General features: G+C 61.2%; 1 protein-coding gene across 1 annotated transcript in view; it reads left to right on the top strand.

Moving 5' to 3' along the window:
• The window catches only part of OBSCN (obscurin, cytoskeletal calmodulin and titin-interacting RhoGEF), a 145,866-nt gene that overhangs the window by 64,393 nt on the left and 60,764 nt on the right, over positions 1-20,709 (top strand). Inside the window, exons 39-55 of the mRNA XM_045999690.1 lie at positions 22-285; positions 2,340-2,603; positions 3,183-3,446; positions 6,171-6,434; positions 6,974-7,237; positions 7,569-7,832; positions 8,157-8,423; positions 9,432-9,698; positions 9,809-10,081; positions 10,652-10,924; positions 11,180-11,376; positions 11,512-11,587; positions 17,080-17,352; positions 17,837-18,112; positions 18,399-18,686; positions 18,800-19,108; positions 20,013-20,386. Of these exons, the coding sequence (XP_045855646.1) occupies positions 22-285; positions 2,340-2,603; positions 3,183-3,446; positions 6,171-6,434; positions 6,974-7,237; positions 7,569-7,832; positions 8,157-8,423; positions 9,432-9,698; positions 9,809-10,081; positions 10,652-10,924; positions 11,180-11,376; positions 11,512-11,587; positions 17,080-17,352; positions 17,837-18,112; positions 18,399-18,686; positions 18,800-19,108; positions 20,013-20,386 (4,457 nt within the window). The remainder of the gene's footprint in view (positions 1-21; positions 286-2,339; positions 2,604-3,182; positions 3,447-6,170; positions 6,435-6,973; positions 7,238-7,568; positions 7,833-8,156; positions 8,424-9,431; positions 9,699-9,808; positions 10,082-10,651; positions 10,925-11,179; positions 11,377-11,511; positions 11,588-17,079; positions 17,353-17,836; positions 18,113-18,398; positions 18,687-18,799; positions 19,109-20,012; positions 20,387-20,709) is intronic.

The following is a 20,709-nucleotide window of genomic DNA, read 5'->3' on the forward strand; positions in this document are numbered from 1 at the left end:
TCTGTGTCTGAATTTTCCCAGCCCTTCCTGCTGAATTCATAGGGAGACTGAGAAGCAAGGAGGCCATGGAAGGGGCCACGGCCATGCTGCACTGTGAGCTGAGCAAGGCAGCCCCCGTGGAGTGGAGGAAGGGGTCCGAGACCCTCAGAGCTGGGGACAGAGTCAGCCTGAGGCAGGACGGGACCGCGTGTGAGCTAGAGATCCGTGACCTGGCCGTGGCAGATGCGGGGGAGTACTTGTGTGTGTGCGGACAGGAGAGGACATCAGCCACGCTGACCGTCAAAGGTGAGGACCATGTGTGACCATGTAGAGCAGTGTCTCCATGTCCCAAACCTGCGTCAGGTCCTGTTGCTCTGCCCTGGTCACTGCATGGTCCTCCTGCTTCTCTGTGTGTCTCCTGCATCCTGCAGCATGAATCTCTAGGACCTCCTCGTGTGACACTTGTTTTGGATAAACTGCAGAGAACAGGGCCCTTCCTGCCCTCGGGGCCACATCTAGGGGAGAGACAGGGGGCATCCCGCAACACAAAGATTTAGAGCCTTCTCGAGGCCTCTGAAGGGAGTATGCAGAGGAAGAGCTGGGAAGGAGATTGAAGCTTGGCATTCGAGGCGGGGACACCAGGAGGCTGATGAAGGAGGAGAGCCAGGACACACATGCAGGGCCGTGGGAGAGCTTTAGGGGGTAGAGTGTGGGTGTGGAGGGTGGATGGAGAAGAGATCTGGGTAGAGAGATGAAGCTGAGGCTTGCTGGATCTGGACCTCAGGTTTGTTGAGTTAAGTACGAAGGTTGAAGTGAGGTGAGTTGGGTGTAGAGAGTGAGGTGAGACGAGGTGAGGCGGGTGAGGAGGAGAGCTGATGTGGGTCTGGTGGTGACACCATGTTGGGGCTGCATGACAAGGTGAGGGGGGAGGTGAGGTTTTGGTGTAGAAGGGGGGAAGGTCAGGCATGCCTGACCCAGGAAGACAGGTGAGTGTCCATGGTTGGGTGGGGGTCCAGGTGTGGTGACTGGCAGGTGGGTGGGCTGTGCTCGCAGCAGCCGTGGGAGGGTCCAGTGGGGCATGGTATGTCAGACTGGGGTGGAGCAGGATATACAGGGAAGGACAGGGTTGTGTCAGCTGGAGCAGGAGGGCTGTTCAGGGGTCAGGGGGGACCGGGCCATGTCCTTTGGGGGTGGGGCTGGAGGAGGCATGTGGGGGGAGCCCGTGTGCACGGAGCCACCTCCTGCGGGGCGTCCCGCCTGCCATCCCCAGAGACCCTGCCTCCAATAGGCAGCCATGTTTCCAGCTTTGTGTCTGTGGCCTTTCCTTCTCTTCTGGCTTGAGTTCATGGTCTGTGTCTATCTGACTCTCCCAGGCCTGACCACCTCCATTCACAAAGGTCCCGAGGCCTGGGAAGGTCAAGGGAGGAGGGCCCACTGTGTGGTGTGGTGAGGGGCCCAAGACCCTTGGGGATGCACAGGGCCTGACCACGGTGTGGCTGGTGGCTCCTTGGGCTGGGATCCTCAGGGGCCCTTTTGGATCCCAATTACTTCCTGCAGGGAAGCGGATAGGGCAGGATGAGGCCACCCCCCACATCCTGAAGGGCTCCAAGAGCAAAGCCAGGCCCCTGTGCCACTTGAGCCGTGTGGCCAGGCACAGCATCTTTGCCAAGGAGGCACTGGGTGACCTCATGGGGCATGGGCAGTGGGACCTGCCCTGCAGTCTGAGTGCCCTCTAGCCCAGGGGCAGAGGACCTAGGTTGACTGACAGCAGGTGGCCCAGAAGAGCTGTTTCTGGAAGTGCTGGTCACAAGGACAGCTGCTGTCAGGTGACAGGACAGGAGAAGGGCAGCTCCTGTTTCCCTCCCAGCTGGGTGTTTCTTGCTCCTGTAGAGAGAGAGTTTAAGGGACCTTGTTCATGTCTCCTTCCTTGGCTATATCTGTCAGGATCCCCAAATTGCCATGATATAGGGAAGCCACTGATCGTGGTGTGATCTGAGTAGGACAACTCGTGTGGAGCAGAGGAGGGACCTGGGCCCTTGAATCTCGTCTGAAGCAGGACGGGCCATGGAAGATGTGGGAAGATGTCCGCTGTGGGCACTGTGGCCGTTTCTGCATGTATGTCCGTGTCTCGAGGTCCTTTGATGATGCCAGCTTCTCTGTCTTCTTGCTGGCCTGTACCCAGGTGGCTTTAGGTCAGACTGTCCTCCACCCATACATACACACTGGGTCTCCCATGTGTCTGAGTGTCCACACTTTGATTGCTTATTTGCTCCAGAATGTGTTTCACTGTTGAATGCCCACATCCTGCCTCCTCACATTGCCCAGTCTGATATTTTCTGTGTCACCTTGACTTTCCCCAGCCCTTCCTGCCAGGTTCACAAAAAGTCTCAAGGCTGAGGAGGCCATGGAAGGGGCCACGGCCATGCTGCACTGTGAACTCAGCAAGGAGGCCCCCGTGGAGTGGAGGAAGGGGTCTGAGATCCTCAGAGCTGGGGACAGAGTCAGCCTGAGGCAGGACAGGACCACGTGTGAACTGGAGATCCATGGCCTGGCCGTGGCAGATGCTGGGGAGTACTCGTGCGTGTGCGGGCAGGAGAAGACATCAGCCACGCTGACCGTCAGGGGTAAAGACTATTTGTGGCCACGTGGGCCTCTGGCTTGGTGTCTGTGCATCATCTCCTGTCACCCCTTATTCTTTGTAGGACTTCGTGGGCATCTGTGTCTTTCCAGCTGTGGTTTCTGAGTCTGTCCTGGAGCCTGTGTCCTCATTCAGCAGATGTCCTGCTGTTTGTGTCCAGTCCTTTGTGCCCTGGTTTCTGCAAGGCCGTTTGCCTCCCTCACCATCTCTGCGTGTGCGTCTCATTCGTGCCGTGGCTACCCTGTAGTTGTTTGATCCTTGTGTGTGTACCTGTCCTGAACACAAGTCCCTCGACAGCCTACTATTCTCCCTACTTCTTGGCTCCCCCTAGCCATGTTGGCTAGAGTCATACAAAATATGAGGCCTGAGGAGCCACCGCAGAGGCCATGGCCACACTGAGCACAGGCCAGGTGGAGGGAAGCCACAGCTCACAGCATATGCTCAACACACCGAGCACGTGGCCCATGTCCAGTTGGGTCCGTGTCTTCTCTGTGATGTTTGTGTCGCGTATTACCCATGTGGTCAGAGGCCGTGATTATGTCTGTGTCTTTCTGACTCTCCCCAGTCCTGCCTGCCAAGTTCACCAAGGGCCTGAGGAAGGAAGAGGCCACAGAAGGCACCATGGCCACACTGCATTGTGAGCTAAACAAGGCGGCCCCTGTGGAGTGGAGGAAGGGGTCCGAGACCCTCAGAGCTGGGGACAGAGTCAGCCTGAGGCAGGATGGGACCACGTGTGAGCTGGAGATCCGTGGCCTGGCCGTGGCAGATGCTGGGGAGTACTCGTGCGTGTGCGGGCAGGAGAGGACATCAGCCACGCTGACCGTCAGGGGTAACAACCATGTGTGGCCACCTGAGTAATTTCTGTCTCTCTCCCACTCTGTGCGTCCCTGTATCTCTCAGTGTTGCTGTCACGCCAGGCCACACGATGACCATGGTCTGGTGCGCCCACAAACTCACGTGAAGAACACACTGGTGTCCGTGTATAGGCCACAGGGGTGGATGATGCAGGGACTTCATGTGAACACCAGGAGAGCTTCCCAGGGTGGTGGTACCTGTTCAGGCTACTGACAGGCCCAGACCGTGGGCCCAGATGTGGAGTTGGGAGGATGTGTGTCCTGAGCCCGATGTGTGCAGGACGAGGGTCATTGCTGGGCTTCAGAGATAAGGTGGTCAGACTGGCCAGGCCCCCTGTTGGTGACAGGGTCTGCTTTACCGTGGAGGTTGCTGGAGTGTCTGAAGTGCTCTGCCCCAGTCAGCGTGCACTGTGTGACAAGCACTGCATGTGGCCACAGTCCTGGCAGCTGGAACTCTGTGATGAAGGAGCTGGGAGCCTCCGTCCCTGGTGTGCATGTGCCATCTCTTCCCTGTGTCCTCAGATGGTTGTTCCTCTGTGTGTTTGATCCTGATCCCCTCTTCTTATCAGGACACCAGTGACCTGTCTTCCCCCCGTTACCTCCTGGGAGACCTTATTTTCAAATGTGTTCCCATTCTGAGATCCTGGGGGTACAACTCTAGTGTGCGAATTTACGGGTAGGACACAGCCTGTTTGTGACCCTCTGTCCTCTTGCCCCCATCCTGAAATCCACGTCCTTCTCCCATGTGGAATATATTCAGCCTGTCCCCAAGACCCCAAGGCTTTAACTGCTTCCAGGGTCACCTCAGAACCCGAAGTGTGATGGCAGCGCACCGTGAGGTCCGGTTGAGACTCAAGGCAGACTCCTCTCCAGCTGTGACCCTGTGAAGTCAAGCTGGGCACCTCCCGAATGGAGCAGGGCGACCAGCGCAAGAGACACATTCCTGCTCCAAAGGGGATGAATGGGAATGAAGGAGCGGGTCGCTGGTCCCCAGGGGTGCAAGAATGAGCAGGTACACTCTTGGATTCTAAGGCTGGAGAAGGAGCCTCTGGGCCCGCGAGTGATGAGCTTGTTGCTGCAGCTGTGGGTGGAGGTGGCCTGGCCCGTGGGTGCCGTGGCCGCCCTGCAAGCCCTGAAGAGCTTGCGGTCTCCTTATCTCCCACTGTGGAAGGATACTACATGTGCACAGCTGGGCAGCTCATGGGCACACCCTGTAGGAACCTCACAAGGCTGACGGTATCCCCTGTTTCGGCCCTTTATCGCCGTCTGATTCAGACACCGCGGCAGACGCCCTCAACAGCCTGGTTGGTTTCCCGGGCCGTTTGCCGGAGTCTGGTTCATCAGACCAGCCCTCTGCACGTCCTTCCGGGGTGACCTGTCTCTGCTCCCAGCTTCTTCCCTGCTCTAACGTTTCACCACAAGCAGCCGGGAGAAAGGAGGCTGCTCCCTCAACTCTGCTTAGAGAGCCTCCCAGCTACACATGGACGCTGACTGCTCACGAGTCCCACCTGCTGCAGACTCTGGGACAGCACTCAGCCAGGTTCCTTGCCACTTCCTACAAAGACCACCTTTCCTCCAAGTGTCGGATAACCTGTTCCTCATTTCCTCTTTGGGCCTCACCCAATGTGCCGTGGTGTGCGTACGGACACTTCCCACCATGATCTTCTCAAGGCAATCTACACTGATGCAGCTGCCCACCGAAACCCAGCCTCTGCCCAACACCCAGTTCCAAAGCCACTGCCACAACTGAAGCTCTTGGTAACAGCAACAACCCACTCCTGAGACCAAAACTGGCATGGCTGTGCAATGGAGAAGTGGTCTCAACAGCAGAACAGTGGAGTCTCCCAGTCCTAGAGGTTGGAGTCTAGAATCCAGGCAGGGCAGGACCGGTTTCTCTGGAGGCCTCTCCGTGGCTTACAGTGACTGCCTTCTCTGTGCCCTCGCCTTGGCTGTTTCTCTCTGCATGCCTATATCCTGATCCCCGTTTTTTTGATCACCCTACCCTAGTGACCTCATTTTACCTTAATCACCTCTTTAAAGACCCCCCTCTCCAAAGGTAGCCCCAGCCTGTGGTCATGGGGTTGGGGATCTGACATGAATTTGGGGGAAGATGAGTCCCTCTGCAACGTGGTATGACCAGGGTGGACACTGGTCACCTGTAACTGAGGCAGGAGAGTGAGTGTCTGGTGGGGTCTGGACAGGAACATGTGAAGTTGCGAAGGTGGGGCCTAGCGTGTGTGGGAATGGCAGCAGTGAGCCCAGGTGAGTCCAGCACTGGATGGATGCCCCTCCTGGGCTGGGAAGATTGGGATGGGAGGCAAGAGTGGAGCAGTGAATGTCATGGCCAGGAAATGTCTCCTGGGGATTCCCTCATGAGAAATGTCCATCACATCACGAATATGGGTTGTGAGCTAGAGGAGCTTGGCTTGGAGCTCAGAACAGATGAGGCCAGAGCTTAGCCATATGAAAGGTTAGGGTAGGAGGACATTGAGAAGACAAGATGCCTAGAGGGAGCCAGTGCCCAGGACAACTGCACTTCAAGGCAGGATGCCAGAAGCCCTCACAATCTCTCTCTCACACACACACACACACAGCCTGTTCTCCTCTCCACTCCTTCGCTATTCCCATCCTGAGTGTTCATGTCGTGCCCCTAGTCCTCCAGAGGGGTTGACGGCTTCTGTACATCTGACCCTCTGCAGCGCTGCCTGCTCAATTCATCCAAGATCTGAAGATCAAGGAGGCCACAGAAGGTGCCACAGCCACGCTGTGCTGTGAGCTGAGCAAGGCAGCCCCCGTGGAGTGGAGGAAGGGGTCCGAGACCCTCAGAGCTGGGGACAGAGTCAGCCTGAGGCAGGACGGGACCACGTGTACACTGGAGATCCGTGGCCTGGCTGTGGAAGATGCGGGGGAGTACTCGTGCGTGTGCGGGCAGGAGAGGACATCAGCCACGCTGACCGTCAGGGGTAAAGACTGCATGCGGCCAAGCAGAGCTGTGCTCTGGCGTCCAGTTGACTTTGTGATGTCCACCTGCACTCAGTCCGTGTTCGTGTTTCTTTTTCCCACATTCTCTTGGTATTACCCTCCATCCATTACTCCGTGGAATCTGCCTTGTTTCCTGGGGTGTTGTGTGAACCATGAGAAGCCAGTATCCCAGCCACTTCCCAGCCCTTGGTCACAGCTAGTCCTGTTGTCCTTTGGGAGCCTGTCTTGTCCTGTCCCAGTGTGTCCTGCCCCCAACATCTATGTTCCTGTGTCCGACTCTCCCCAGCTGTGGTGGCCAGAGTGATACCCAGTGTGAGGCCTGAGGAGCCACTGCAGAGGCCATGGCCACACTGAGCACAGGCCAGGTGGAGGGAAGCATCAGCTCACAGCATATGCTCAACACACCGAGCACGTGGCCCATGTCCAGTTGGGTCCGTGTCTTCTCTGTGATGTTTGTGTCCGGTATTACTCATGTGGTCAGAGACCATGATTGTGTCTGTGTCCTTCTCACACTCCCCAGCCCTGCCTGCCAAGTTCAACAAGGGTCTGAGGAAGGAAGAGGCCACGGAAGGGGCAACGGCCATGCTGCGCTGTGAGCTGAGCAAGGAGGCCCCCGTGGAGTGGAGGAAGGGGTCCGAGACCCTCAGAGCTGGGGACAGAGTCAGCCTGAGGCAGGACGGGACCACGTGTGAGCTGGAGATCCGTGGCCTGGCCGTGGCAGATGCTGGGGAGTACTCGTGTGTGTGCGGGCAGGAGAAGACATCAGCCACGCTGACCGTCAGGGGTAAAGACCATGTGTGACTGCGTAGACCTGTGGCTTAGTGTCTGCATAGTGTCACCCTGTCACCACATTCTCTCTAGTAGGTTGTGGTTGTCTGTGTCTGATGGGCTTAACTGTTTCTCCTACCCTCCATGTCCCCATTCTGTTTGTCCTGATGTCATGTCCATGCTTGTGTCTGTCTACCCTGGACTACTTGTCTTCCTCAGTATCTGTGTTTATTAAGTCATTCACGCTGTGACCCTTGACTGTTTGTGATTCTTGTGGGTGTTCCCATCATGGACAAATTGTCTCCAAGATAGTCTGATGCTCTCTGTGTCACCTTGACCCTCCCCAGCCCTGCCTGCCAAGTTCACAAAAAGTCTAAGCGATGAGGAGGCCACAGAAGGTGCCACAGCCACGCTGCGCTGTGAGCTGAGCAAGGCAGCCCCCGTGGAGTGGAGGAAGGGGTCTGAGACCCTCAGAGCTGGGGACAGAGTCAGCCTGAGGCAGGATGGGACCACGTGTACAGTGGAGATCCGTGGCCTGGCCGTGGCAGATGCTGGGGAGTACTCGTGCGTGTGTGGGCAGGAGAGGACTTTGGCCAAGCTTACTGTCATGGGTAAAGACCGTGTGTGACCACATGAAGTGTGTGGGTGCCTGTCCTTGTCTCTGTGTCTCTGCATCTTCTATGGCTCTCAGAGGTACTCCCCTCCTCTGTCCTGTCTGTTCTACTGTCCTGCGTCCTTTGTCTGGTTACTGGCCTCCATCCTTATGACCTCATTGGGTCTCTCCTGGTGGTGGGGACAGAATTCTCCCCTCCTGTCTCTCTCTCACCTCACCCCAATCTGCCCAACTTGTCCGCTTTCAATGTGTCCTGTTGTATGTTGGGACGCCCATGGCGGGGCTGATCCTGTGTCTCTCTGCCCCTCCGCCTACCCTTCAGCCCCACAGGTGGTATTCAGGGAGCCCCTGCAGAGCCTGCAGGCTGAGGAAGGGGCCTCGGTCACCCTGAGGTGTGAGCTGTCCCAGCCCAACGCCGCTGTGGTCTGGAGCAAGGGCGGCCTGGAGGTGCAGGCTGACGGGCGCAGGGAGCCTCGGCAGCGGGGCTCCACAGTGGAGCTTGTACTGCGGGACCTGCGCCGGGAGGACGCAGGCGAATATGCATGTGCTTGCGGACCCCAGGCCACCGGTGCCACCCTCACTGTTACAGGTGGGCCCCAGGGCAAAACCTGTGCCATATGCAGGACCCCTGTGCTTTGGGGTGTGCCTCAGGGCTGCAGCACCACCCTGGGCATCCCACGGGGGACACGTCAGACCTGGCAGCAAGCTCAGCCCTCACTGTCCCCACCCTAGTAGCTGCGATGCTGAGGTTACCTGTGGCGTCCACAGCTGCATCCCTGTGATTCCCTCCACCATCAGGCCCCTGTGGTTCACCTCTGCACGGCATTGCCACACCTGCAGTTCCTCTCTTGCACTCTGTACCTTCGTCCCTGCGGTTCCCCTCTGTACCCATAGTCATACCCCTGCGGGACCCACCCTAGTCCTGTAGCCACGCCCTTGAAGGTCCCACTTGAAACCCCCCTGCAGTTCTCTGCGCAGTGTAGACACGCCCCTGTACCCATAGCCACGCCCCTTTGGTACACCTCTGCACCCATAGCCACGGCGCTTTGGCCCCCTCCGCCCCTTGCAGCCGGGACCCTGCACCCCGTAGCCACACCCCCGAGGTCCACATTGCACCTTTAGCCATGCCCTTGCACCCCATAGCCACGCCCCTGAGGTTCCCCACTGCACCTTGTAGCCACGCCCCTTTGGCCTTCCTCCGTACCTCGTAGCCACGCCCCGGCATCCCCATAGCCACGCCCCGTGGTTCCCCTACTGCACCTGGTAGCCACGCCCCGGCATCCCCATAGCCCTGCCCCCGTGGTTCCCACCACAGACCCTTAACAGCCGGCCCCTCCCACTCTGCCCCGGCGCCCAGGCGGTTAATCTCGTCTCCCCAGAAACCTCAGCCGAGTGCCTGTGGTGCCTTCCCTACTCATCGCTGCTCCCTGGCGGTTCCCCCTGCACCCCCGCAGGCACCCTGGGCCCCGCCCCCACTCCCTCCCCGACCCACAGCAGCACCCCCTGGTCTCCCCCGCTGCCCGCCGTCGGTGCGCTCCCGCGGTCGCCCCCTGCGCTCCCGGCCCGGCGCCTGCCCTCAAGCTCTCTGTCCCCACAGCTGCACCTGTGCGGTTCCTGCGGCAGTTGCAGGCCCAGGAGGTGGACGAGGGCACCACGGCGCGCCTGCGCTGCGAGCTGAGCCGAGAGGGCGCCAGCGTGGAGTGGCGCAAAGGGTCTCTGCAGCTCTTCCCGTGCGCCAAATACCAGATGGTGCAGGAGGGCAGGACCGCTGAGCTGCTGGTGCGTGGCGCGGAGCCGGAGGACTCCGGCCAATACACCTGCGACGCGGGCGACTCGCAGAGCACTGCTAGCCTCTCCATCCGAGGTGAGCTGCCCAGCAGCACCTTGCCCTCTTCCGGGCCCTTAGTCCTCCAGCAGGCGCGGGAGGGGGGTGCCTTGCTGGGCAGCCCTAAGCGCCCCTCTCTGGCCCCCCAGCCCTTAGGCCCGTATTCCGGGAGGAGCTGCAAAGCACGGAGCAGGAGGCCGGCAGTGTGGCCCGGCTGCACTGCGAGCTGAGTGGGACAGAGACCAGTGTCCCCGTGCAGTGGCTCAAGGAGGGTGTGGAGCTGCACGGGGGTCCCAAATATGAGATAAGGCGCCTGGGGACCACATGTGAGCTGCTGATCCACGGGCTGGAGGCCAAGGACACGGGCGAGTATGTCTGCGTGGCTGGCGGCCAGAAAACCGTGGCCTCTGTCATGGTCAGAGGTGAGCCCTCCCTGCCACCCCCTCTTCCCCTGCGGCTGCTCTAGGGGTGCACCTGGCCTGGCCCAGCTCCCATTAAGGCCAAGCCCTTGTCTGGGTATTGTTCCAAGGGCCCTGGGGTTACTGGCTCTCTCTTCTCCTTTCCACTTCCCTCTGGTGCAGGTGTTCCTAGAGAGGAGTATTCATAGTGGGAAACACTCTGCACCCTACTCCCCCTCCCCCGAAACTGCCTTGCATTCCCTGCCCACAGGCGCCGGGCAGCCTGGCCTGATCGTCCTCATGGAGCCCCGCCTGTTTTAAAGGCTTTCCTTCCTGCTGTCCTGGTCGGGACAGGGCTGGCCACAGGGTGGGTGGGGCAGCCCAGCACCCCACAAGTGCCTATGTTCCTTCCAAACAGGCACCCCCAGCCCCGTCTAGGAGTTGAGTGTCATGGTGACAAGTGTGTGGGGCACAAAGGGGCTGGGACAAGAAGAGCATGAAGGTGTTTAGGAAGGTTTCCTGGAGGAGGAGGACTGGGAGTTGGCTCGGGTATTCTGGCCTGGCTGGTAAAGGGACTTGTGACCTACCCCCCAGAGCCGGAGGTGACCATTGTGCGGGGGCTGGAGGATGCCGAGGTGCAGGCGGATGGGGACGTGGAGTTCACTTGTGAGGTGTCACGAGATGGAGTCGCCAATGTGGAGTGGCGTCTCCAGGGCCTGCCGCTGCAGAACAATGAGGTGACGGAGGTGTCCGTGCGGGGAGGCCGCACCCACACACTCCGGCTGACGGGCGTGACCCCGGAGGATGCAGGCACCATCTCTTTCCACGTGGGCGTCCACATGTCCTCTGCCCAGCTCACTGTCCGAGGTAGTGGGGCCCGGCAGGCTCGCTGCGCACTCTGGGCTGGGGGGTTCGGGCCCTCTGTGGTCCAGACACAGGTCCCTGGATCCCTGCCTTTGTGGGTGGGGAACCGGTAGGGAGCTGGCCCTGTGCTGGGCGACTCTGGGATGGAGTGGTGCCTCACGTGCGTGTCTTCAGGAGTTGGGGTGGGGTGCTGCGGCAGACCCTGGGGACTGAGAGGCACTCCTGACTGGGAGGCCGACACTCTCTCCCACTGTGCAGTCCCTGAGGTGACCATTCTGGAACCCCTGCAAGACCTGCAGCTCAGCGAGGGCCAGGACGCCCATTTCAGGTGTCAGCTGTCCAGGGCCTCTGGCCAGGAGGCACGCTGGGCCCTGGGAGGGGTACCGCTGCAGGCCAATGAGATGAATGACATCACTGTGGAAGATGGCACGCTCCATCTCCTCACCCTGCACAAGGTGGGTTTCTTGGGACCTGTCCCCAGCCATGGTGCTCCCAGGGGTGTGGGTGAGGGAAGGTCCCAACACAGGGTTGGGGGCCTGTGTAGATGGTGGGAGCAGGGCTGCCAGGCTGAGACCCCTTCTCTCCTTCAGGTGACCCTAGAGGATGCTGGAACCATCAGTTTCCAAGTGGGCTCGTGTAGCTCGGAGGCCCAGTTAAAGGTCACAGGTGGGCAGCCCCCTCCCCCTAAGCAGCCCCTTGCCTGTGGGTGTCTGTATTTCCCTACTCAGGGAGCTGTTTGGAGGTGGTGTGACCAGAAATCCAAGGCTTCCAGAGGTGAACTTGCCTTGGGGTGACCATTTTCCACCCCTTCGTGGTTAAAGCCACAGACCAGAAGCACAGCGAGAAGGACCAGTGCATGTCAGCTTGAGACATTCTTGTGTGTGTGGGATCCCACTATGGGATGAGTGCTGTCCACAGGAGGATGGTGGGGAGGCTGGCTGCTGCGGGCCCGGGCCCTGCGGTGGAGGCAGGGCCTTTGGGATTTCCACCCTCCATACAAGGACTGTTGTGACACCAGTCCATGTGCTCATTTCTACACTGATACACAGCTGTGCGTCCAACAGATTTCCAAGTGCTGATGCAGCAGGGCAACTATGGTGCACGTAGGTTTAGACAAGAGCATATAAGGTGCCAGGTCTGTAGGCCGGATCTGAAGACTTTCCAGCTGGGGGCTGGGTGGCACCCTACCTATAACCTTGGGTTATACTTTGTCCCCAGAGCTGGTCATCTCTGAGTGCCTGACTCTGAGAGCGTCTCCGTGCTGTCCTACTCCCAGTTTTCAAGCTGGTCCCATGCATCTAACGATGCATCCACTATCCATCATTCGTCTACAGATCCATCCACTTGTCCATTTGGCACCCATTTTTCTGTCTGCCCACTTATCTACCTGTTCATCCATCCATCCACCATGTACTCATCTATCATTCATCCAACCACCATCCATCCACCATCCGTCCATCTGTTCACCCACCATCCACCTGTGCATCTGTACATCTATCCACCATCTACCTCACCATCATCTGCTTAGAGAGGGGACAGATGCAGCTCTGCCCCAGGGAGTCCCCAGTCTGCTGTGGGAGTTGGACATAGAGACAGAACGTGTTCAGAATCTTAGGTCCCCTGACCCCTCCACCAGATCTTCAGAGGGTGAACAGACACCTCTGTGAACTGTGGGGCTGGGAAAGGCTCCAGAGAGCAGTGCCCTCAAGTTGAGTGATGGGAGAGGGGTAGTATCCTGGTTGTCCTGGGCAGAGTGGGTCCAGGAAGGCTCTCATGTGTTTGTCAGGTTGGGCATCAGGGGGCAGCATGGGACTGGGTTGGGCCTTGCAGGCTTTACTGAGGGCTGTGCCTTGGCCAGTCTTGGCCTGGTGACCCCAGTTGGAGTATCCTGGCCATGGCCTTGTAGGGATGGCCATAAGCATGGGGATGTGTGAATGAGTGTCCGGACAGGTGGCATGTGGATGAACTTGGGAACTCTGCTGGAGACGGGAATGGGGAACTGATGGGGTAGGGTGGGGATGCAGTCAGGTGTGCACTTTTGGGAGAGAGGGGAAGGGCAGGTGGCGGCTAGGGCATCAATGGCGCAGCCTCGGGAAGGGTATGGAGGACCATTTGGGGGAGGGGCCAGCCATGATAGGTACAGGGGTGCAGAGCAGGCACCATCTGCATCTGGGAAGGCCCTGGGTTCAGGCCCCACTGTGTGACAGGGCAGGGGAACAGTTGCCATGCAGCATTAGGGCCTGGGATTCTGAGGGCTGGAGGGACCTTAGGCCCTCTGCATAGATGGAACTCTGGGAATGGGAGAGATACCTGCTTCCATCTCTCCAGGGATGGAAAGCTTACATCCCAAGGGAGATCCCGCACACACCAGAGCAGTGGGCCCCACAGCTTCTCCTCACTTCACACTCCACCCCACAAAGACCCCAGTTTGGGGGCTTAGGGCATGTGCGCTGTGCCTTCTGAAAAGGGCATGGAGGCAGGTCATCAGCCTCCTTTGGTGAAAGTGGCCATGTGCCATTGGGGGTGTCAGTCGCAGGGGCTGCTGAGCCGGTCTCCTCGGGTTTGCCGTGCATGATCTCTGGGTCTCATTCTGCAAGCAAGGTGGGCCAGCTGGCCTGGGTGGAGCTGTAGACTCAGACCCCAGGCTGGCGCAACCGACCCAGAATGCCCAGCCCCCCTCCTTTTGCCCTCTCGTGCAGAGGCGGCCCCATGCCTGGTACGTGGCTTGCAGAATGTGGACGTCTTTGCGGGGGAGGTGGCCACGTTCTCCTGTGAGGTGTCCCGCGCGGGTGGGCCGGAGGCCCGCTGGTGGCTGGATGGCACCCTACTGCAGGACAGCCCCGAGAGCGCCATCTCCGTGCGTGACGGGACCTTCCACTCCCTCACGCTTTCGGGCCTGGGGGTTGCCGACTCAGGCACCGTCACCTACCGTGCAGGGCCCCTGGTCTCCACGGCCAAGCTGTTGGTCAAAGGTATTGGCCGACGGGACCCCGCCCTGAGCTGGCACTTCTGCACCCGCTGACCTGGCATGCTCGCTGCAGGCTCCCTGGGCGGCAGGTCTGGGGCTGGCCGCAGGACGTGGACAGGGCAGGCTCAGCGCGAGGTCTGCTTTCCTGACTTGTGGGAGAGAAGACGGGGCTGGGGAGTGGTGAAGCTATAAGGTGTGCCCCTCCTCAGCCACCCGTGGGGCCCAGACACTGCTTCCTGCCTGGGCCAGCCCTCTGAGGAGCCCACGAGGGCAGTTGGGAGGGGAGAGCCCCCTTCCCAGTCCTGGGCAGAGCCTGCACCGTCCCTGCCAGCTGCTGCCTCCCTTGCTGCGGGCTCTCTGGGAGGGACAGCTGTGGGGGTGTCAGGAACTCCTGGGACAGCTGAGAGGTTCTCCCTTGCTGTCCTACTCCTGGTTTTCAAGCTGGTCCCATGCATCTAACCACTCAGCAAGCCTTTGCCTGGCACTCTTACCCCAGGACCAGGGAAGACTGCACATGGACACGCACCCACACCCTGGGGTAACCCATGTGTTGAGTAGGATTTCAGCAGGCTAAGAGGGGATGGGGACCCCAAGGAGGTTAGCGAGGCCCCTGGAGCAGGGACGAGCTGGGCTGGGGGTGGTGCGTGTGACCAGCAGAGTTCACAGACCCCAAGCAGGGCCTGGGGGCTTTGAGGACAGCTGTTGTGTCCATGCTGAGGCGAAGTATGGCCTGGACCAGGGGGTGGGGAGGCAGGTAGGGCTTTGGGGATGAGAGGGGTGAGGAGGGGCCTAGGGCAGCCGCAGGGGGATGGTGGTGGGCAGGGGTGAGGCTTGGGCCGCCGGGACGGGGCCCCTCCTGCCACAGCCCCACGCTTGCTTGAGCTGCTGAGAGCACACGGCGGGTGGGACGCGGCCAGGCCGTTGTGGCTGACGCGTGCCCGGGGTGTCGGCCGACAGATCCCACGGTGGAGGTGGTCAGTGCCACGCAGGACCTGGTGGTGGAGGAGGGCGGCCCAGCCGAGCTCCTCTGCCAGTACTCGCGGCCCGTGCAGGCCACGTGGAAGATGGACGAACAGGAGGTGCGCGCTGACGGGCGCCGTGTCTTCGTAGAGCAGGACTGGACCGTGGCCAGGCTGTCCTTCAGGCCGGCCTTGCCTTGCGACAGTGGCATCTATTCTTGTGAGGCTGTGGGCACCCGCGTGGTGGCCCTGCTCCATGTGCAAGGTGAGGCCTTGCACGGCTCTGGCGTGGCTGGGACCGTCCCGGTGCTGCCAAGGCCGGCGGTGACAGCCCAGGCCGGCGGTGACAGCCGAGGCCTGTGACCATGCCGGAAAGACAGGGTCCAGCGGGCAGGGGCCCAGCTTTCCCAGAGTGGCCTGTTGGGACAGGATGGGGTGCTGGGCTGCGCTCCTTGAGCCTGGGGTCTTAGCTGTTTTCCCATCCAGGCCGGCCCCCCGAGGGCGCCCCAGCCTGTGTCCCCACTGCAGCGCAGCAAGGACACGCTCTGGGAGCAAGGAGTGGGGTGCGGACGGCAGCCCCTGTCCGGGGGACATCTCTTGGTTGCTGACACTTCCCCTTTGGGAAAATCCGAACCTCTCCTGGGGATGAGTGAGCTGTAGGCTAGAGGCAGTGGTCAGGGGCCACCTGACGGATGGGGCACCCCCCTTTCACTCTCAACAGAACTTAGTTTTTAAAATGCTTTGTTTTGGGTCGCTGGGAGCAAGGCTCAGAATAGACAGCAATCCCCCTGTTCAGGGGGCCATCCCTGTGGGGGCTGTAGGAAGGGGAGATGGCCGCCAGCAGCTATGGGGAGGGGCCCCGTGGGAGCTCAGGCCTGAGGGAGGTGGGGGTGGGCCGAGGCATGAGGGCATCTGGGCAGGGGGTGCAGACAAGAGAGCCCCAAGAAGCAGGAGAGGGCAGGCGAGGGTTCAGGGGCTCACCATTGCTTTGAAGTCTGGGATTTTATCAAGGCAAAGCAGCAGGTACATCTGGGATGGGAACTAAGGATGCTGAGGGTGGGCAGTGACAGCAGGTGTGGCCCTGCTCCCCCGCAATGGTTAAGAGCAGCCCCCACCTGGCCATTGGAGCCCAGTACAGACGTGGACATAACCCCTGTTGTTGCCACTGATTCTGATGCGGGGAGGAAAGGGGCCGGAATGTGGGGATGTCTGGTCTGTGGTGCCAGCAGCCCAGGGCCAGGAAGGTGGCCATAAGAGGGACATAGACCAGTTCTCTGGTGCTCTGTTCTGCCCCTTTCTCTCCCTGGGCCTCCTTGTCCAGAACAGGCACCCTGGCCTGCAGGGCACATGGACTCTGTGGACAAGCTGGGATTGAGCACGAGGGCTGGGAACGGGTTTCATTCTGGTGCATACCCCAGAGAGCCGCTGGGGCTGTGTGCCTGGCTGCTCTGCCCCCATCCCTTAGGACAGCATCTGAGGTCCTGTGGGTCATGGTCACAGCCTTCCCGGCATCCAGGCCAGCTCTGGGTCGCCTGGCATCCAGGTCCCTGCTGCCCCTCATGAGTCCCTCCTTCCTTCCCGTCCTGGTGTTCCTTCTTGTCAGTCCTTTTGCCTGGCTCAGGCTTGCCCAATCTGAGGTTCCTCCTCTTCCTGGAAGCCCACTCAGACTGTTCCTACTGGCATCACTGCCCAGCAAGTGGTGTGTTGTGGGAATGGGCTGTGGCAGGTGGCAAGTCAGGGCAGCCAGGCCCTGAGCTGGAGTTGGGGCCAGGCATGCCCAGCCTGAGCTCACAGCTTACACAAAAACCACGTGTCCACTTATCAAGACTGGTGTCCTGTGTGCACAAAAGGACTAGAGAGGGGTAGAGGATTAGGGAAGAGGTGCGTCTCGGGTGTGTGTGTGTGAGGGGAGCAGCTCAGCATGGCTGGGGACAGGGAGAAAGGGGAGCATTTGCAGAGACCCGTTCTGCACTGGGGTGGGGGCTTGAGCCTGGCTGTGCTTTGGAAACACCTGTGAGGCATCTCACCAGTCTGCTGTGGAGACCCCCTCCCCCTGGCCACCAGCCAAGGCCACCAGAGCCCCTAGGGTGTGGGAGTGGGCGGGGCCCCACATGGACACTGTGTGCTGCCCTCCACTGGCTGTCTCCTGTTCAGCCCTGGGGCCCTTTGTAATGGGGGGAGGCCCTCCCTTAGGACCGTGCAGGGAGCCTGAGCTGCCCCCTTCCCCACAGCCAAGAACACGGTGCTGCGTGGCCTGGAGAACGTGGACGCGCTGGAAGGCGGCGAGGCGCTGTTCGAGTGCCAGCTGTCACGCCCCGAGGTGGCTGCCCACAGCTGGCTGCTGGACGACGAGCCCGTGCACACGTCGGAGAACGTGGAGGTGGTCTACTTCGACAGTGGCCTGCGTCACCTGCTGCTGCTCAAGAACCTGCGGCCGCAGGACAGCTGCCGTGTCACCTTTCTGGCCGGGGACGTGGTGACGTCTGCGTTCCTCACAGTCAGAGGTCAGGGGCGCGGGAGGGCGGAGGCAGGGGCGTGTATCTCGGAGAGCCCTCCCAGCAAAGCCTCGGGCCTGGTGGGGGACGGGCTGGGGTCAGGACTCCAAGACCCGCCCCCCCACAAGACCCCGCGCCAGGAATGTGCGGGGCTGGGACCAGGTTTCTGAGATCCCCCCTGCCATGCCCAGGACCCCGAGCCATGGATGTGCAGGGTTGGGGTCTGGTCTCTGAGACCCCCTCCCACGGGACTGGAGCCACCAACGTGCAGGGCTGGGACCAGTCTCTGAGACCGGCCCCACCATGGGATCCCGCACCATGGACCTGCAGGGCTGGGATCTGGTCTCTGAGGCCCCTCCTGCCTAGGCTGTGTCTCCTCCTGGGCCAGGGGGAGGCGGTGGGGCTGTAGGAACCGGCCGCATGCAGGTTTACCAATCATGCCCCCAGGCCACCCCTGCGCCCCTGTGCTTACCCGCACCGCCCCCACCCACAGGCTGGCGCCTGGACATCCTGGAGCCGCCGCAAGATGCCACGGTGCGAGCTGGGGTGCAAGCCCGCTTCAGCTGCACGCTCAGCGAGGCCGTGCCGGTGGGCGAGGCTACCTGGTACATTAACGGGGCCGCTGTGCAGCCGGACGACCCTGACTGGATGGTCACCGCGGATGGCAGCCACCATGCCTTGTTGCTGCGCAGTGCCCAGATGCACCACGCCGGCGAGGTCACCTTCGCCGCCCGCGATGCCGTGGCCTCGGCACGGCTCACCGTGCTGGGTGGGTGGCTCGGATCCCCTGGGTCAGGTTGTGGGGAGGGCTCTACTGTTCCAGTTCTGGAGGCTGCTGGGGGCCTCTCCGTGGTCCCCGTCCTGGTTGGCTCAGGGCACGCAGTCTCCCTTGGCTCCCGCAGACGGTCTTGGCCTTTGAGCACAGAGGCTCACCCGCCTTGGGGGAGGGCCGCTGGCACCCGCTGCACACCCCAGGATCAGACCCCAAGCAGGCCGGCTGGGCACATGCAGGAGCCGACCGGGAGCCTCCACGGACCAGCCCCCACTCCCTGCAGGCATCCCGGATCCCCCAGAGGACGCCGAGGTGGTGGCGCGCAGTGGCCGCTCTGTGACGCTGTCATGGGTGGCGCCCGCAAGCGACGGTGGCGGTGGTCTCTGCGGCTATCGCGTGGAGATGAAGGCGGCCAGCACGGGCGAGTGGAGCCTGTGCCGCGAGCTGGTGCCGGGGCCTGAGTGCGTGGTGGATGGCCTGGCCCCCGGGGAGACCTACCGCTTCCGCGTGGCGGCTGTGGGCCCAGCGGGGGCTGGGGAGCCCGTGCACCTGCCGCAGACAGTGAGACTGGGTGAGTCACTGCGCTCCTCACGGTTGGGGGGGGTGAGGTGTGCCCGGAGTGCTGGAGGTCTCCCCAGGCTGCAGGCCGGCAGGCCTTTGTTGAAGTGGCATTGTTCCCCGCAGAACCCCAGGAGCCTGAGCCTGCGCCGCCATCTCCGGTGCTGGGGGCTCCCGCGTGCCCCGCTCCCGTGCCCGAGAGCCGGCAGGTGGTTGCCGGTGAGGACGTGTGTTTGGAGTGTGAGGTCACCGAGGCGGGTGAGGTCGTCTGGCTGAAGGGGACAGAGGTCATCCAGCCCAGCGGGCGCTTCCAGGTTCTCTGCCGGGGTCATCAGCAGACGCTGGTCATCCGGGGATTCTCAGCGGAGGACCAGGGCGAGTACCGCTGCCGCTGCACCCAGGACCCCTCCTCCCCTGCAGCTGCCACTTTCCAGGGTGCGTCCTTGGGACCCAGCCAAGGCGTGAGAGCCCTGGGGTGTGGGAGTGAGCCGGCCCCTCCTCTTCGTCAGCTCTGGTGGGGGGTGGAAGGGCAGGGGGTCCTCTTGGGGAGCCTGCCTCACACCAAAGAATACCGAGGACAGGTGGGGAAATGCAGAGCCTCGTGGGTCAGCTTCTTCACAAGGTGGCAGCTCAGGTCTCACTGATACCTCCCTACCCACTGCTGGTCCCTTGAGCTCTCCGGCCTCTGCCTTTTGAACCTCCCTTCCCCCTTCCTTCTGAGTCCCCCACTCTGTGCTCTGAGCACTGCCACACTGAGTCCCCCACTGAGTCACTCCCCCCTGAATTCATGCCCAGACACTAAAAGGCCCTCACCGCCTGTGCTCTGAGCCCTCACTATGAGCATCCCCATTCTGATCCCCTTCCTCTGTGCTTGACCCCCCATGGCCTGTGCTCTGAGCCGCTGCAGGACCCCTACCACGACCAGGCTCCCCACGGACCCCTTCTCTGTGCACTCTGAGCACCCCACCCCAACTCTGGCCCCCTTCCCCCATGCACTGACCCCTCACCACTCTGACTCCCTCCCTCTGTCTCTGACTCCTCCCCCCGGCCCCGCCCCGTGCTCTGAACCCCTCACACGTTGAGGCATCAGCACTCTCCCTGACTCTGGCCCTGTCCTTGGGCTCACTCCTCTTCTGTAGGGGCCTGATGTAGGTTGAGGTCTGGCCTCATCAAGGAAGCTGAGGCCAACAGGGCAGTTCAGAACCTCAAAACCTTGTAAAGATTGGGCCTTCGGAGCTCTCTGGTGTACTGAGGAGAACCACAGTCACAGCCTAGGCCAGGCTGGGGTAAAGGGCTTATCATCCCCCCCACCTGCTGACCAGTCTCCTGTCCTTCTCAGTGGTGCTGACCCCCGGGCCTGGGGATGAGACCCCTGCACAGCCCAGCCTCCCCCCTGAGGCAGCCCAGGAGGGCGACCTGCACCTGCTGTGGGAGGCCCTGGCCCGGAAGCGCCGCATGAGCCGTGAGCCCACGCTGGACTCCATCAGTGAGCTGCCCGAGGAGGACGGTCGCCTGCAGCGTCTGCGGCAGGAGGCAGAGGAAGCAGCCCCTGACCTCTCGGAGGACTACTCCACAGCAGACGAGCTGGCACGAACCGGCGAGGCTGACCTCTCGCATACCAGCTCTGACGATGAGTCCCGGGCAGGCACTCCTTCCCTGGTTGCCTACCTCAAGAAGGCTGGGAGGCCCAGCACCGCACCACTGGTCAGCAAGGTGAGTGTCCAGTGTGACCTGCAAGGAGAGGCCTGGATGGCTCAGATCTTCACCACCATCCACCATCCACCATCCACCCGGCTGTTAAGAGCTGAAGCTAGTCTCTCTGTCTCACAACTGTCAGTCTCTGTCCAGGTGGCCACTTGAAGTGGTTTCAGGCCGGGCCTCCGTCTCGGAGACCACAGGAGTCACAGGCACCCGAAGGCTAAGCTGCTGAGGAGGGCGGGAAGCAGAGTGGCGTGATGTAGTGATACGTGGAGCAGGAACAGGAGCCCTGGGCTTTGCTTCCAGCCCTGCCCCAGCTGTCCCTGTGCCATCTTTGC

The sequence above is a fragment of the Meles meles genome, chromosome 3, assembly GCF_922984935.1.
Source record: "Meles meles chromosome 3, mMelMel3.1 paternal haplotype, whole genome shotgun sequence".
Taxonomy (NCBI): Eukaryota; Metazoa; Chordata; class Mammalia; order Carnivora; family Mustelidae; genus Meles; species Meles meles.